At 39.1% G+C, this 18,859-nt stretch overlaps 1 protein-coding gene and 1 long non-coding RNA gene across 5 annotated transcripts in view; both read right to left on the bottom strand.

The window, feature by feature from the left end:
* LOC113944009 overlaps positions 1–7,997 on the bottom strand; it is a 24,765-nt gene extending 16,768 nt beyond the window's left edge. The window contains exon 1 of the long non-coding RNA XR_003526550.1: positions 6,804–7,997. This is a non-coding gene — a long non-coding RNA (uncharacterized LOC113944009). The remainder of the gene's footprint in view (positions 1–6,803) is intronic.
* PTPN4 (protein tyrosine phosphatase, non-receptor type 4) overlaps positions 1–18,299 on the bottom strand; it is a 112,824-nt gene extending 94,525 nt beyond the window's left edge. For 2 of the 4 annotated variants that reach the window (XR_003526549.1, XM_027636528.1), the window contains exon 1: positions 18,185–18,299. Coding sequence is in view for 3 of the 4 variants with exons in the window: in XM_027636528.1 (XP_027492329.1) it covers positions 18,185–18,197 (13 nt within the window). In the remaining variant the exon portion in view is untranslated. The remainder of the gene's footprint in view (positions 1–18,184) is intronic. The other 2 variants (XM_027636530.1, XM_027636527.1) reach the window with 1 other exon arrangement.
* Between the last annotated feature and the right edge of the window lie 560 nt (positions 18,300–18,859).

Genomic DNA, 18,859 nt, shown 5'->3' with positions numbered 1-18,859 from the left:
TTTAGGTCCCTTTCACCAGAGAATACACAAGGACTTGCATACAACAGAGCAAACAATGACAATGAAGAATCGTTGGGAAGAAACAAATGGCATGTGATTTGTTTTGTGGTGTCTGAATCATTAATTTGTATTTTGTTTCAGGAGGTGCCAGGGAAAAGATTAAGACTATAGTGTTAACAATTCTGAAAAGGTCAAATTCCCCAAAACACTACGAAAATTCAGTGATAAAACACAGCCAAAGACACAATGTGAAAGAGGTGATGGGAGAGTGATAGAAAACTAATCTAAAGGGTTCCCTGTACTATTTCATCTGAAGGTGGTGCAATGTCTGGTATATCAAACAAAATGGAATGGTAGTTATCAGTGCAGACATCAGAGAAGTTTTACTGAAACTGTACTTAACTAAGAAAAAAACCTGAACAGAATACACACTGAAGTGCCAAGTCTGACCTAACCCCCTATTTTTGCTTGTGCATTACAGAGGTCTTCAAAGTACTACATGGTTTAAGACAATCCATAATGAGCACAGGACTCATCGTACTGTGTCTGTACTGGTAAAAGACTTGTACAGAACCTGGTATTTGCTGCACTTTCTAACTTCAAATTTATATACTCAGTAGGCGTACCAAAAAAAATAATCTCCTTTTATCCAATGATCTCAGAGTTTTACTGGGAAACAATATTTCTCATTTATAAAGGAGTAGAACAAGATGCAGAAAACCGAGTAATTTGCCTGTCATTACATAGTGAGTCAGTGGCAGCAGCCCACACTGGTCATACATCTCTTGCTGTTCTTATCAGGTACTGGCATTAGAATAAGGTCTTTTATAATAGTTACACGCCATATGTATTAACAACATGATTCTCACAATTTCAAATTTATGCTTGTTCTTTCTTTTGCTCTGAAAATGAACACTAAGCTTATACAATGCACTCTATATAAAAGATAACACATTAGTGCCTTCCTTTTTCAGCCCAGTACTTCTTCGCCTGAAAGACACCAGAAATGCTTTTGGGTTTACCATGAATACTCAAAAATAGTTACATATTCTACAGAATAAAATGTATAGCTATCAGTACCTATATGTTAAAACCAAACAAACCTAGGAATGGATTTCTAATCAGTTTGTATGTGGCTACATCAAGGAATGTTCACTGCATACAGGAGCTGAGTCTTACACTTCTCCATGTTATTCATCACTGTCAGGATTACTGAGTTCTGGATCTTTTATCTGATCCAACACAGTACTCGCGTTCTTATCTGCAGCGTGTGCTGTGCCAGCCCTTTTGATGCAGAATTTTTCTCCCTGTGGTATGAAAAGTGACTAGTGCATGGGGGGTGGGGAGAGAATGATGATGACAGTACAAATGAACAAGGAACAGTAACACATAAACAAAAGATAAATTGTTAGAAGAAAGGTTAATTTATGCAACTCAAAGAAAAAATTTCCTCTAGTTAACAAGCAATGCTTAAATCCCACAGAACTTGGCGTAAAGTCTACGATTCCTTCAGCATATCATCTTTGGCACACAATCACACAAAGCAGCTCAGGAAAGATTGGATTTTATCTTCATCAATGACTTTGGCAGACCTTTCCAGAAAGATAGACTTCACTGTTGTAATTGGTGCTGATACACTTTCCTACAATTAGTTTCTCTAGAAGAACTCTCACATAAGTTTCTTATTGTGTGCTCCGTTTTACTATTTGCCAAATACTGTCGGAGTCTAGACTTTTAATTCACAATTATTTTTCTTATCCTGCAGACATCCAAGTCCAAATAGATAAACATATGTTGGAAGTAATCATTGCCACTTTTGCCAATAAAAGACAAAGCATGATATTCTCATGTACGGAAATACAGAAGTTGTGCGATAAGAGTTTCACACCACTGCACCCAATACAATCGGCACAAAACTTTCAGCTCAGGCAGCAGGGGGTGGGTAGGCAAGACCAAGTTGATTTTGTAACTTCTTGGTGATACGTCATCTCCTACCTGAAAATGCCACGTAGCTGTGCAGGGATGGACTCCAAAGACCTGTACTGATGCCCAGTTGTGGGGAAAGCAGAAAAGCATAAGCAGCTGAAGGAAGAGAGAAAGCAGGATCTCCTCCTTCCCTTCCAAACATCTGTCATTATCAGCTGTTTCTAACAGTTATTTGCACGCAGCATCCTGGATCTTGATCCCCTGTGCTGTTGTTTCTCTGCTTCACCAGCTAATCAAAAACCTATCAACCCACAGCAGCCATGACCACACACCCCCTCACACCCTGGCTACAGCAGAAGGTATGAGATGTACTGGGATGGTGGCACTGGAATTAAAAAGGCAAGGCAGTTGGATGAAACAATGTGCCTTTAGGAACTGGTGCAGGTTCTGTACACGTTTGGGAAAGAGCATCACCTATACATATACTCTTAAGTTTCTCTTTTCAACAGCAAGAGCCAAAACCTTTTTTAACCATAAGATTTAACATGTTAATATCACAATTCAGAAAGCTTCTGATGCATGAACACAACTCTTAAGTTGCTCAGGAATATATACATTCCTCTGAAAATGCAAAGTATTAATAACATTTAGAATAATTATATCTTAAAAACGCACTTTGGAATCTACACAGCCCCAGATAACATCACTTCAGAGGGTCTGCAGAGCTCACAGGATGTATCACTGCTATAGTCCATAGCAGGCAACACAGGAATTTGAGGGGACATGGGCTTAACTATGTGTGGCTGAGTTAACATCTGTAAAATGACTACCAGGCATTGCTGTAGGTCTTGGAACAGTAATTGCTACAGAAAAAAAAATATTTATACACAGTAACCAATGTTTAATTGGGCACAGGGAAAGGAGAAGATCCCTGTACATTTTTAGCTGCACCTATCTATTATACAGCTTAGTTAGCTTTAGGTTAGGAGTTGAAAGATGACTTTCAGAGAGAAAATGAACTTTTCAAAAACAATTTAACTGATTTGCAAATCAATGCTTTCTTTCTAAAACAGAGATTGACACTGAAGTAATATCTTACACTTACTTTTCATAACCTGAGTTGTAAATGCTCATGAGTCCAAGCCATGGAAAAATTTTAATTATCACATGAAATGTATTTACTTCTTATCTGTTCTAATTTTAGGTTCCATATATATTGATATTTTATGCTTCCCTGTATTTTGATACTTAAGATGTTTAAGATGCGTAAAATGACTCCACAAAATCTTTTTCCTCAAGAAAGAAAAATAAAAATGTCTCCCCCAAAAGATCAAGACAAATTACTTCAGATGTTCAGGTTTCAATCCAGGTTAATAAAAATATAACACAACTTTTTCTTTCTCTTTTTTTTCTTTTCTTCTCTAATGTCCTTCAAAACAACATCCATTTATTCAACTGTAAGGCTGCCTTTTTTCACTTCAGAAGAGAATTCAACCAAAAGTCAATCAGATTAGCCAACCAATTAGATACTCAATAGGGAATAAGAATCTCCACAAGAACAGGTTTGAAATAATGATTTTGTTTGTTAGCAGAATTTTATTTTACAAGAAATTCCTATGAAGACAAATCCTGTACCTTTTTTTTTTTTGTATTGTATTGTAATAGGTTTGATCTGAGAAGGTCACATGAGACTAAACACAAGTAGGAATGGAAATTCTGAAGGAAAGACAGTTCAGCATTTTACTAAAATGATAAACTAAACAAAAAAATTAAAAGAATACTTTATGAGAATTCATATTGGTATATGCCACATACAAGACATACAAACCACCAAAAGCATTCCAAATATCCTTAAGGTTTAAAACACAGGTGATCAACTCATCTTAGCACACTTGTCAGCATCGAAAAAACTGCTCAAGACAGTCAAACCAGTCTGTAGAGTAGACGTACTAAAGCCTCTAAAGCACATGATCTACTCCTCAAAATTAATAAATTACATCAATTGCTCAGAAACAAATATTTTTTCCCCCTTTCTATTTTCCCTCCATATTTTAAATACATATATAAAGCATAGCAGTCTGATAATCTTACTGTAAATGCTGTGAATCTGAACTAGGACACAAATGTTAAGAGTGAGCTGCAATTAGTGATATTGCCACACCAGGTCATTTGACAGTCAGATCCAGATGCTCCTGTTGATCAGCCTTTTGTCTGTCCTAATAAGGCATTAAGTAGCAGCATTCTTTTCCAGAGGAATAGGAACAGAACTAGAATTTCTTTTATAATCTCAGCTGGTTTCAGCACAAACATCCTGAAGTAAGAAGTCATTATTTCAGTTTGTTGTCATAAGCTCAGTAAGTCAAGATATTTACATGTAATATACTGTTAAAATTGAATTTCTGATATTGATACTAAAATTGTAAATGTGTCTCATCAGCAGAAATCCAATTTATGTAATTTCTTTTTAAAACTAAGACCTTTCAAAGAATGCTCTTTCCTTCTAGGTGCATTCTTCTATAAAAAGTAAAGAGAGTCTGGAAAAAAACTGCACAAGAGAAACTGTCTTAAAAGACTATTTCTTAGAAAACAGCTTTACAAACACATTTTTAAAAACATACTCCATGTTCTATAGTCACTAATGCATTTGATTCTACCTTACCTTGACAACCTTGCCAACAAAAATTTAAAAATTCTGCACTGAAACTTTTTTTCCAACATATTTACAGTCACCCCTAATTTGTGCTGTGGGTAAAAGTTCAGACACATTACCCTCAATTCTCCTCTGCTACCAAGGCCAGCAATCAAGATCATTAGCCAAGGCAGACCAGGTGCAGAAACTGTTTGACACATTCTGCTCTTACAGTGAACCACAGATAACTATTAGGTGGGTTGTCCCTGCCTGTGCCTGGTATTGTGAGCTGTTACTTACATTACTGTCAGCATTTCCAAATTCCTCTCCTACTTATCAATTCCTGATTCCTAAAAGCAAAGAAATGTTCTTATGCCTTAAAAATTCAATTTTATATAATTAAATTGTATCCATTCTTTTAGTACTCAAATCTACGAGTTTATCTTATTTTCCTTACAGGACAATCTAGTCCTCTGATTACTAAAAAATTTTCTGAACTCTTTGTAATCTACAGCTTTTAATAAGAGGAGACATAATTCTTGCACCAAGATTATTAATTAATACAATGAGACAGGATTAATTTCAAGACTGAATTTTGAAGAGCACAACTAATTATGCTTTTGTAGTATAACTGTTTACAGTGTTGTTCTTGGTCAGCTTCTGATACAACTTATGCTTTCTCTTCTGATCCCAGTAGTTTTCACAACCTCTCATGGACACTGTATCCAGTCATTTACAGAAAGTTACATAAGATCTACTTCATTCCTAGAATGCATTCTTAAATGTAGGAAAAACCCACATTCTTAAAGTGCCATTAGTGTCTTCGGAACATAAGAACAACATTTATTCTTAAAAATGAAGTAGAAAACTATTTCCTGAAAACATACGTTTCTTTTGGACAATTTTTATATTCTATCAAGCAGCATGATCCACTGCAAAAATACAGAAATTGAATACAATGAAATTGAATTGGTTATACACCAATTCTGCTGAAGAGGATCTTAGAAGGTAAGTGGGAAGGAAAGAGGATATTTTTAGCAGGTCATAAGATACAAACATAAACCAACTATGTCATGCTGTTGTAGAGAGGGAATTCCTCATATGAGGATGCTTAGTCAGGCGCCACAGCCCACGGGACAGATGAAGGTCCTCTCATGATGCTCAGCATTGCAAAAGCTCAAACAGATTCATTTTTAAGCTTTCAAAATCAGATGCAGGTCAAATCAGAACAGTCAAGAGACTGTTCCCAGTACCAAGCAGCACCAAAATGAAACACCTGAAAAAGCACAATAATGATAAACCAGAAAGAATTCAGATCACTTCACTCAAGACTGCAAAAACTGAATGTATTACAGTTTGCAAGCACTTTTAAACACAATTTTTTATCCATATATTAGATTCAGTTTTAAGAAATGGTAGGGACATAAACCGCCTTGGAAGAAGAAAGTGCTTCTGGAAAAGGAATGATGGGTACAAAACCCAGTAAAGTGCTAAGGGAAGGATTTAGTCCAAATTTAGGACTATATTATTGTCTCGGAGGTGAATTTCTAACTACCTGTTCTACAAACAGGGTACATATATACTGCAAAACAATGTTCAATGAAAGGCATTACATGACAGTGTGGAGCTGTGAAACACAGTGTGCTGTATCAAGCAATAACAGCTTTGTTGCTCCACACCAATAATATATTTTAATACCTCCACGCTTCAGGTTTTCTGCCACCTACTTGCAAGAGCTGGAAAGACCATTTCTCTCCCAGTCTTCCCCATCTCCTCTCTGTTTGGGGTTTTTTCCCCTCTTCTGTTTCTTCTTTCTGCATTCAAAACAAATTACAGATGTTTTTCTCCTTTCTGCTGATACATTTGGGGTTGGCTATGCAACACCAGGAGTTCAAGATAGGATGGATAATACACACAACATTTTCAAAAGTACCATGAGATGTCTGGTTTGTCTTCCTTCTGGTCATGAGCTGTGCTTCATAAAGAAGCAGAAGACACACAAACCTAAAAATACAGAGGAATGCTTGCTTGCAGACAAATTTAAAATCCTTTTCGCCATTTAGAAGATCCAAGTTACCCTAACAAAACCATTTTTAGATGCCCCTTATTATTATTTCTTCCACTCTGGCTTATAAACTTGTTAAATTCCAAGCACCTACAAGAATGGAGGAAGGGCAAGAGTGTGTTTCAGGAAGAAAACCTTGTTTAATAAACTTCAGACATTAGGTTTACAAATTGTGCCAGCAACATTCCATTATCTTGTTCAGTAAATGCTGAACAACTTGGGAAATTAAAAGAAGCTTCATGTTGCAGTGACAAAATTAAGATAGGTTTTGGTGTACCTATCAGTCAGCTGAAATGCAGATATTAACATGCTAACTTTGGGGATGCTTGAATGACATAAGTGTCAAATGAAAGCAGCTGACTCAAATGCAATCTGAATTACACAGAAGTGGAAAAGGAAATGGGGAAGAACTTTGAGGAAGAACCAGCAGAATTCAGACTTCATTTTCTTAACCTTCTTTTTTCTTTTTTTTTTAAGATAACACCACAACAGCACTCAAATCCTAAATGCATATAATTCCAAGTGAACACTAATGGATCTGCAGTTATGACAGTGTTACTAGCTTTGCTCTTCACCATGCTCTACCCTGCCTCTCTTTCCCTTATCACCATTAAAACACTTCTTCTCAAGGTGCAGTATAAGTTTTATCTGAATAATCTTTCCACTCCAAAGGTTAGGACAGGCAAAGACTAGAGAGAGGCCATGCTCCCCTATCTCTCCACCTAGCTGAAGTATTTTTAAAGTGCCATAACATGCATCCACAAAAAGCACCTGCTCATGTGACAAGGTAGGTGAGGACGGACTGTGGTTCTCCATCTCAAGATAACTGGACTGTTGGGTGACAAGTCTCAGCACCAGTTGATTCACAAGATGAAGTTCCATAAAAAAAGTGCTTAACACCACTTCATCCTCCTCACACAGAACCAGATTGGCTGGAATTAGGAGGCTGGGAGGGTGGGGGAAGGCTACTGTCATCTAAAATGTCCTGCTGGTAGCTTGACTTTGTTTCTTTGAACTCTCAGCAACAGTGAAAAGTAACACTTGAATGCAGAAAAATCCATTAATCTGAGTACCCTCCTGACAACCAGAAAAAACTCTGTTTCCTTCTGGATGTGCTCTCCACCCAAGGTGATAACACTGTTCTATCACCTGACAGAAACTGTGTGCAAGGGTTGTCTAAAAACTGCAGCACTCAAGGGGGTTCACTGGCAAGGCCGTGAGCATGACTGACACAGAGTCCTGTATTTCATGTCACATCATCTTTGGGCTACTTAAAAAAACCAGCAGCAATTTTCTAAAGCTTCTGGAGTGCTCAAACCACCTCCTTGGAGATCAGCTCACTTTCTACAACCCACCTGAAAACTTCAGGATGAAAAGGACTGTTCCAGATGACATGGTCTGAGTTGTAATTTGAACACTAAAGGCTGGAATTACCTCCAAGACAACCCTGCACCATCACAGGGTGGTTGTTAGTGTCAGCAAATTGAACACTTCAGAGGAGAGGATATGCTTTACACTGTAAGAACTGAACAGACAAAAATGAACCCAACAACTCCATTCTTTAAAGATTTTTTTTTGTATTTTCATCACCATACAGGAATAAGAGACTATGCTTAATATTTGGTTGACCTCTAAGGAGAAACCCACCAGTGAATATTTCACTGACAACCTTTGCACAGAGCTGAACATGCAAATTAACACGAACAGAGCTTCAGAGAAAGGATAAAAATTACACTGTTTTGGAATACTCAATGTAAATACATCATTTTCAAATGAAACTGTCAAACATCTTGTTGTGGTGGTAAAAACCAAATCACTATGCAAAATGATAATACAAGAAAAGTCAATTGTATGTTTCTAATAATAAATGCTCTTGTGGCTTTTGAAGTCACAAAAAAACTCTTGGCTGAATTGAAGCATTGATTTCTGTAGTTATTTATGTGCAGTTCCTATTAGAATTCCATTGAATTCCTTGAATGGTGAATGGAAGTGCTTTTGAAAACACACACAAAAACTGTTAAACAAGCGACAAAATAAATGGAAAGTGTCAAGTTGCCAAAAAAAAGTTTCAAGAAGTCAACAGAACATTTCAACATTTTTTTGAAGTGCAAGCATGTATGACATGGTTTGACAGAAATTAAGTGTAATATAAAAACAATATACAAAATAAATTTCCTCATCACTCCTGAAGAGGAACTGTAAACATTGGTATTTGCTTCTCAAACATTATTTCAAAAAATCTTGCAATACTCTTCAAATATATTCTGTAGTAAAACATGGGTTTATTGCTACAGAATTTTAAAATCTATAACTCCATCTTTTTGTCCAGTACACACCCAATATGATGATATTTTATGTGTACAGATACATCTGACATGTACAATATGTTAATTATATTATGCTATGAAAATAAGGATTATCTATACATTGCCAAAAAGTTTCACTGGGCATTTTTCTGAGCAGTAACAATAAACATTAAAGTCTGGAAAGCAGACTTTTAGAATGTGGCTTTCTGTTTACAGCAGAAAAATAACATTAATAGGTTTACCTTCAGAACTACTGTATCAGCCCATCTTTATTTTATCTGAGACCACATCTGTTTTCTCGTGGCAAGTAATGAACACTTCTAAAAAAAAAAAAATCTAATCATAGAGTGCTCTTATCTTTAATGACTTAAGTAGTATCTTATTTTGAAGCAACCTAAAATTATTATAATAGCACTACTTGATACATATAAGGATTAATTTTTTCTATCTTTTTTTCTTTTTCCTAATTACTTGTGGGATACTAATTCTGCTGAACTACGGCAACTACTTCAATTTTGGGAAATCCAGTGCCAATCTGCAGTTACATACCTTTCTCCCTAACACAATTACTTGATTTGCTATCACACACTGCCCTCACATGAGGGACAGAAGTCTGGTCACATAGACATTCTAGTTTATTATATACAACTACACACAATTATTTGGTACACCAGAACACAAAATATATTCAGAATGAATATGAAAGACTTCAGTGGGAAATGTCTTTTGCAGATACCAGAGTAACTACACCCGTTTCCCAGAACAGTTAGAATTAATCTGTTTGTCTGGAAGACAAAGGGGAAAAAAAATACTGTAAAGAGGTGGATTGGAAAATGCTTACAACAATGTAACTTAGAAATAGAAACCAGAGATTTGACAAAGTAGCTTTATTGGCAACATAAGTTCTATTCAAAGGTAGATGAATGTTAGCTGAAGTTTCAGATGTTAATCAGGTTTCTCTTTCAAGCTACTCTCTCACACACATTTCATTAGTATAATTTCTACAAAGCACTTTTATTTCTGTTTTCTCAGGACTGCCTATGTGCTTTCAATGATAAAGAAGTTATTATCTGCATTACCCTTATTCAGAGAAGGATGCTTTTTATGAAGATGGTTCTGCAGAAAGCATCTAGCATCAATGAGCTCCCATACAGCTTTCCTGTAAAATGAGGGAGAACATATGTAACGGGGAGGGGGGGCAGCAGCAGGATCATTAAAAGGAGGCAATGCCTCTGCTAGTAACTACAACTGAGTCTTTTAATTGCTTACTTCAGTTTTATTAAATAGCTTACAGCTATCTAGAGAATTTCTAATCTTTCATTTAATTAATCTCAAGAATGAAGTTCTCCTGCAGGAATTTCCATTTGGAGGACTTTTTGTCAGATGTTCATTTTCAACCTATTTTCTAGTCCTCTACTGAGCAATTCTAAGTGTAACTGTGTATATACATAACCTTAGTGGTTACTCACGCTTCATTTTCTTACTGTATGTCTCTCAACCTTTTAAGTGGCATATTTTTGAAAGCAGAGATATTTTAATTAATATCTTTATTAAGTCTGTTATTCAATTCTATAAAAATTACTTAACTATTGCAAAGTTTGAAAATAATCCAGTTTCTGTAAGCAGAGAGACTGTGGAAAGTCACAGCTTTACAAAAAGAACCCAGAGAGCATCCACTGCATTCTGTGCCTCCCTAGACACACACTCACACCAAGTCACTTCCCTCAGTAGATCTAAGAGCTGTAGAACAAAGGACTCAAATCTATCTTATCTAGGAGATAAGGGAAGAGACAGTATCAGCAATGCTTAAAGTCTCTAAAGCAACAGCAAACATAGTAAGTGAAGATGCCCAAAAATTGTAGGCAGATCAAACCACGTAGAAAAACAAAGCAAAAAAAAAAAGTTTTCCCAAAAACAATCTCCAAAACAACAATTATTTCCTTAGTCTGATATATGAATATCTGAAGGTTTAAAAAACACAAGCCACTCCCAAGCTAAGTGGTTCACAAATTTGACTTATATGGTATATGTCAATATATCACAAAATGAAAAGAGAAGCAAAGTTTTAATTAGTGAAGGGTTCAAAACAGTTTAAAAAGATAAAAAACTTATACCACCACTAATGTTCTGTGCCTCCTCACCTACTTACACATATAGTAAACTTGAGAAGAGATGACAGACCACAAACAGAAGCAATGCTATTAGCCCTGTACTGAAACATCTAAATCAGTAATCTAATTTAAGCTCATAGGAAACAAGTAAGCCAAAATTCAAGTAATTTGGACATCAGACCCCAGAATACAGCCTTCTGGTCTACTTGTTCCATTGTAATGCTACTTCTGTATTTCAGTTTCCCCCTCCTGTGGCTGTGTGAACCAGTCATTTCAGCAGAAGCTTCCTATGAGGTCATGAGATTTGTTGACATTAAACAAAAATCATAGTCACCTTTCCTTTTCATGTTTATCAAAACCCTATAAATTTTATAATCACTGCAGGGCAGCTGTCCTTTTCTCTTTCCCCTCTTCTCCATCCAAACTTAAACAAAGATGATATATCCCCTCAGTTTTAGTGGCAGACACATTTCAATCTTTCAAAACCCTTTTTCACAGACATTACATCTGGAAAGGTCTTTCCAAATATTAAAGAGGTCAGCTCCATAGAAAGCAGGTGCATTTGGGTGAGCTAACAGGAAACAGTATCTTCTTACAGAGTCAACACACAACCCTAAAACATAGTAAGTGGGGAATTACTTGCAGATTAGGATTCCCAAGACTCACCCATAGCCTCATTTGCACTCAAGTACTAAAAACAGACTGCAGCATCAATCCTAACAGCAGCCTGCCTCCCAAAAAAAGGCAAGAGTCTCTTCCAAGGGAATTCTTAATAGCAGCTCATAGTTTGGAGGATACAGGCCATAGATTTGAAACTCAAATGCCAAGTTCTATAAAATTTTATTTTTAGTAAGTCAAACTAATTGATACACATCCCTTCTCCTAAAGTACAGCTTTTCTAAATAGGGGCACTCTATAAATTCAGTAAAACATTTTAAGAACAGTACTGAGCCTCTGTGCACTTTGGAGACACAACACAAAGCTGGCATATGCAGTGCACATACACAAAAACAACTTTTGGGAAAAAACAACTCACAATGCAACACATCGCTGGCCATCAGCACTGGTCATCTTTAACCCCTTTCACACATCAAAAGGCAAAAATATGTCTCACTTTTTCAGATGACACAAAAAGCTTGTTGCAAGTATCAAGACAGACAAATGTAAAGTGACATATGTTAATTTTAACTCTGTCCAAAGCCAATTTTTCATGGGAAGACTGCAGGTTTTTTTCCCCAAAAACACCTCTGAATTCACTGACAAGGTTAGCAGAAACAAAACAAAACCACAGTTTTACTATGTGATTTTCCTTCTAAATTATTTTGTCATCTTGTTAAGCAAAAGCATTGAATCACAGCTGTAAAATCTGGGAAGTATCTTTTTCTTTCAAGAGAAATACATCCCATTTTGGATTATTCTTTTGTTCAAATCAGTTATGGCAAGAGCTTTAACTACAATTAACATGTTTTGCAACTTACAACTACTTGACATGGCTTAAGAAAATATATGGGAAAGTATATTTTAGCCATGAAGAAATTAACTGTTCATCAGACAAAACTGTGCTAACTTGGAATTTCAGAGAGCATTAACAGCAATAACTGTTCTTCCACTAACAGGTATATTTTCTATGTACTTTGACTGACCAGGTGATAATTTCTCTACCTGAAGGACAGAGGAATAAACAACATTTCCAGTTCTATTCAAGGCTGAACTAACAATGAAGTTACTTCAGCACTGCCACTCTGTTGGCACATGAGAGAGAGCACAAGCTCTGGTATGTCACACTTGAATCTCTTCTTTTAAAAACACAGCTTTGCAGTGTATCAAATCGACTGGCTTGACTCTTGCAAATACCACCTTCCTCTGAGAAAACACAGGAATCTCGCTTGTTAACCTTCCTCCAGGACAAAGTATGACAGCACATCTCTGAGACAAAGGAGCCACAGCAGGCTCTTTCACCAGCTGCTGCTCTGGTTTACATGCAGAGTGATCTGCTGCAGATATAGTTTCAATTTCTGGTTTTAAATCTGACTGATGCCATAAAAAAAAAATAATTATAAGACTTACCTAGGAATAGTTTTCTCATCTAAGAAAACATCTTTTATGTAACTTTCATTGCACTCAATAGACTCTTAAGTTTCAGAGCAGTATTGATATAATTTGTTTCTCATTTCTGTCCTTTGCAACAAACAGAAAACATTGTTTGGAGGTTTGCTTGGTGTTTTGGATTTGTTTGTTTCTTTTCTGGGTTTTTTTTGTAGGTCAGAGAGATGTTGGTACACAAATGCAATAAACTGGCCAAAGGACCCAAGAAAAGCAGAAGTACACTCAACTGTCTTAAAAGTTAGTATCCTTCTAGAGAAAAAAACAGGATCATTTGTTTAACCTAAGCACAGTTAACAGCACAAAACCAAAACAATTCAAATTGTTACTCCTAGCAAACACCGAAAAAGAGCTTACATTTAAATTATTTTTTTTCAATTAGTTTATGAAAGCTATCAAACAAAATAGGAAAATGACTTGGAACTAAGGCCTCCAAACTAGAACATCATCCTAAAAAAAAAGCACCAGTTTGAACAAGGTTTTCACCATTTAGTAGCAGATATTTAGCTATTTTTAATTTAAAATCTAAAACCCAGGTTAACAGCAGAACAGAATATATCCTCCTTCAATCTAATCCACACCATTCTAATAAAAAAAAAATAAATAAATTCAACTATGAAAATGTTAATCTTTAGCAGCACTACATTTGATTGTCATTTGAAGATTTGGGATTTTAGTCATGCAGAATAATTCTCTAATCTAGTTACTCTGAAAAAAAAGATAAGAAATAGCCAGAAAGGCAATGTAAGAATGCACATGCCATAGGAAGTGGATTATCAATTTCTTCCTCTTCAACCTTAGGGACGGCCTGAAAACTCTTAAGTGGCAATGAAGAGTTCACTTCACTGCCCAATCAGTGAAAGTATTTCCCAGAGCATTCTTCATTACAGACCATAAGTACTCATAATTAAAAGACTGTTTGTTTTTAAAAGGATATTGGCCATTTCCCCCTTCCTGGTGTAACTGTAGAGATGGCAGAGTCTCATGAACCACACAAATGGAACTGCAGTTCTCATCCCACAGCCGCCTTAACCGTGTCCAAGAAGTAATTGCAGTGTGAGACAAAGTTGCCAAGAGAGGTCTCATTGCATCACCCTGCCCAGTCTTTTTTTGAAGGTGCATAAACTGAGAGAGGAGAAGATGGTTCAATCCTCACACTTAAAACAGAAATTCACCTAGTTATGCCTGTCTGATCTACCCGAGAAACTGAGTGACCACCAGCTGGAACAGTCTGGGACACGCACCAGCACACACTGTGTGCACAGCCAGCACACTGCAGGATGCTGTAACACCATAGGCTTGTAACTTCTATCTGGACACCTAACTCTGTTATGTCAACACATCAATAAAACTTTTGTGAACACATTAACTGCTGTAAACTTATTCTGCAAGTGACAAAGAGCAACAGTTTTCTAATGATTCTGAAATTCTCCAAAATAAGGATGGAGATTTTAAATAGGTACCTGCATATATAATTCATGACACACCAGAGAAAACTTATCAAAATTTTAGAAATTAAAGGTTTTCAAAAGACTACAGAAAATTATATTTGTGCTTCTTCAGTGGATTTCAAATCCTCAAGGAAAACCAGCCTCTGTTCCCAAACAAGCATATATGAACAGCTGGCTCAGCCAGCAAAGACCTACTGTTATATTACCAGGCCACTGCTGAGCTCTTCGGGTTTTATCTCCTGCTCAGGCCATTCTCCCCTCCCTTTTCTTTTCCGCCTTCATAGTTCCTTCTCTCCACCACAAACAAGTCCATATTATACAGATATACATGACAGTCTTACAGTTGTTTAGGCTGGAGTACAATAAAACCCATGAGAATTTTGTCTGGCCATTTTATGAGAAGTGACAGCACCAGAGTGAAAGTGTGGTATTTAAAAAACAAAACAAAAAACCCCAGTCAACCATCTGCTGAAAGATTCTCTTGTTTGACCATTTTTATAACTGGTGAGAATGGAAGTGAGGTGATACAGAAACAGGATGTGAAGGCATGGGATTCATGTGATCTTGTACCAAATTTAAACCCAGACAGGAGGGGGGGATGGGACAGGGGGACAAGGAAGAATGGTAGGATGAAGACCCGAGAAGACAGACCACAGAAATGGGCTACTCATGAATTTAAGAAAAATAATCTACCAGTGACTTCAACAACAAAAAACCATGCACATGCCTACTATTCATTTTAATGAAAGTTCTGATCAGTTGAAAAGTTAAAACCGAATATTTAATCCACCATAATTTTCAGAAGACATTTACTCAACCCATTTACTACACCCAAAGTCTAAACTGCCAAAAGCAAGCTTTGTTTCCCAAGTACAGGTGAGCTTAAGGGTGAACCACCCTGAGTATCCTCCCCTCCAGTATATTCAAATTTGTAACTTCCACTCAGTTCTCCAGAACACAGTTGGAGAGTGTTCATTCCACTTTCTATATGTGACCATAAATCAATGCACAAAACTCCCACGTGGGTTCAACAAAATATTCATAAAACAACCCATTATAAATAATAACCCAAGTGAAATGCAAGCCCCGAGTGCTGATCGGGACCTTTCAGCAGCACTGTTACAATGTAAAGCAATTTTTTAAAAAAAAAATTATCACCAAGTAATTATGTCACACACTACTGTACTAGGCTGCTACTCTGGGCACCAACCCTGGAGCTCTTTGCACTCTCAGAAGCCTCCGTGACACACCAGACAAACACAACCAAACACTCACACACAGCAAATGCCCATGATAAACATGGGCCCTGTGCCTGCAGAGCCAGAATGAATATCTGAGCTCCAATTACTGCAGCCAGTTTTGTGTAGGTGGATCCCTCTGCCCAAACAGGGGTCACTGCAGGATCTGAGCCAAAATGATACACCCTGGACATTAACCTACTATATATTCCAAATATGCTAATGGTAAATAGTACTACATGAACTCTGCTCATTAACAGAGAGCTAATGTACTCCTCAGAGCCAGTAGCATTACATCTAAGATTGCAGGATTTTGGTCTTATTTATGTTTTACAAATATAGCTGCTAATAATAAATTAATTCTAGTCACAGAAAAACAGTATAGGCTGAACTCTCGTGCTGCTACAGTCTAAGTGTACCCAACCCTGAAAGTATTTTTAGCAAGTGTGATCAATCAATACTGCTGTGTACAACCTAAATTAGACATTAACAAGACAACAGAATTGTAAAGTATGACAATAAACAATACACTTCATGGAAAATTTTGCTGAAAAAGAAGTAACCATCAAACTAAACTCTAAGTAGGTATACCTGATTCCAAACAAACTTCACTGCAAACATAAGGAAAACATACCAAAACATACCAAAATATTAATACATTTCTGTTTGCAACAAAAATGTATTTGTATTTCAATGTTTAACCTGACTTTTAAAAACTACAATATACATATAATCTAAAAATACACAAAAACTGTAATGACAACAGAATTATACAAAAAAAAAAAAATCAGATCAACAGTTACATTCCTGAGTTTATAAAGCATAAACTTGCCTGGGAAACATACTGACACACGTGCACGTTTTTGTAAGCTTATCACCCAGAATCGTATTTTATCAACATGGTGCAAGCCAGAGTCATGCCAATATGTAAAAACAACTTTTTAGGTCAGTGAAGCAAGAAATCCATTGTCAAGAAAATGGCATCCATAAGATTACAATACTGAATATATTATGTTTAGGCAATGAACTGGAAAACTTTCCTACAATATACATACCTAATAAAAAAAATGGTTTTATCAATTCTAATCCAACTCGTTCCTGTGTTCCTGCAACGCACACTCACAATGTGACGAGCTCATAAATGTCTGCATACATGTGAACATGCTGGTGGCTCCCAACCTTACAGTGCAGTTATTTGCCAAAACAAGCAGGCAAACGTGCACTCACAAAACCCCCTCACCATTCAACACAGAGTTTAGCTCAGGGCAAGAGAAATGCCCCACGGGTGAGCAAATGTATGTGCACACTGCAGTCTAACAATTATTGCTCAGCTGAGAGCCATTAGCACTTCTGTAACACACAAATCACGAAAATATTTTCTGTCTCACAGTTAAAAAAATTGTAACAGCTTGGCCACACTGACGTCCTGGAAGGGTATTAGTGGCAGCACAAAGTTCATTCACGTGTATTTTACATCTGAGCGATGTATATTCTTTGAATAGACCAGAGGTGGGAACATTTCACGCACGCTGGCAGCTATCTAGTTTTAGCAATTAGCTCTTGGAGGTTTTTAAAAGAAAAAAGACGTTATTTCTCTCCCAGCCGGTGCTGCAACAGCACGCACGAGTTAACCCATCATCAGGTACACCGAAAGGCTCTGTCGCATATAGACACAGTGATTATACAAGCCTTCTGCTCGAGAGAGACACTAAAAATGTACCAGAGGAATGCAACGACAGCACTCAAACCTATTTTCTCTGCCCATAACCAGGGCAACGCGCACATGTGCCTAGAAAGCACAGGATCGCAAAGTTTTATATTAAACACACTAAAATAAAAACCCGTTTCATGCGCCGGGCAGAGTTCACCGCGTTCGAGAGACCCCGACCCGCCCCCGCAGCGCGATCCCCCCCGGGCTGTTCACGAGCCCCCCACCCCGAGCACCGCACAACCCCCACAGCCCCTTCGCCAGAGGGGAGCCGGGGCTCTCGGTGTTTTCGGAGGGGGAAACCGAATGGAAGAGCAAACACACACACACACACACACACACACACACACACACACACACACACACACACACACACAAACACACACACACACACACAAACACACACACACACACACACACACACACACACACACACACACACACACACACACACACACACACACACTCCCCCCCTGCACCGAGAGGGCTCCCGGCAGAGCCGCTCTCCGCCCGCGGCGACCCGAGCGCGAAAGTTGCGGGGCGGGGGAGCGGCGAGGGGGGGGGGTCACAGCACAAGAGACGCGGCTCGCGGCGCCCCCCGCTCCCCCCCCGCGCGGAGCTCCGAGCGCGGCGGCGGCCGCCGTTACCTTCATGTAACATCCAGGTCCTGGTTCCCGATGGAGCGGGGCGCGCGGAGGGAAGAGGCGCGGGGGCTGCGCGCTCGCGCCGCTGCCGCCCCGCGCGACCCCCCCCCACCCTCCGCGGGCGCGCGCGCGCACGGGCACGCGCGCCGCAGGCACTCGGGCACGCGCAGCTCCCGCACTTCCCCGCCCCCCGGGGATCGGGACCGGGAGCGGAGGCGCCGCTCGCCGCCCCTCTCAGTTCCCCCGCAGCGCCCGCCGGAGCCGCAGCCCCGGGAGCAGCGACAGCAGCCGCCCCGCGCCCCGCCGCAGCGGCGAGCGCCGCATCGTACTGCGGCGGCCGGGCCGAGGGAGCGGGGCGGAGGAAGAGAAGGGGGGGGGGCGGGGGGGAAGAAGAGCTGCGGGAGAAAGGGACGGGGGAGCCTCGGGGGAAAGGCGGCAGATCCCCCCCCTCCGGCCTCTCCTTCCCCCCTCTCCTCGCAGCGACCGGGGGGGCCGCGCGGGCCGGGGCTCTCCCTCACGGGGCGCGGCGCCGCCTCACACGGACCGGCGGCCACCCCGCGCGCAGCCCCGGCCGGCAGGCAGAGGGGACCGGGGGGAGGAGGAAGAACAGCGGGGCGCTGCGGAGGCGCCTTCCCTGCCGGCGAGCGAGCGAATGAGCGATCGGCGGTGGGGGAGGAG

Source organism: Corapipo altera, unplaced genomic scaffold (genome assembly GCF_003945725.1).
Source record: "Corapipo altera isolate COAL_440 unplaced genomic scaffold, ASM394572v1 45, whole genome shotgun sequence".
Taxonomy (NCBI): domain Eukaryota; kingdom Metazoa; phylum Chordata; class Aves; order Passeriformes; family Pipridae; genus Corapipo; species Corapipo altera.
This window is presented reverse-complemented; position numbering and strand designations above follow the sequence as displayed.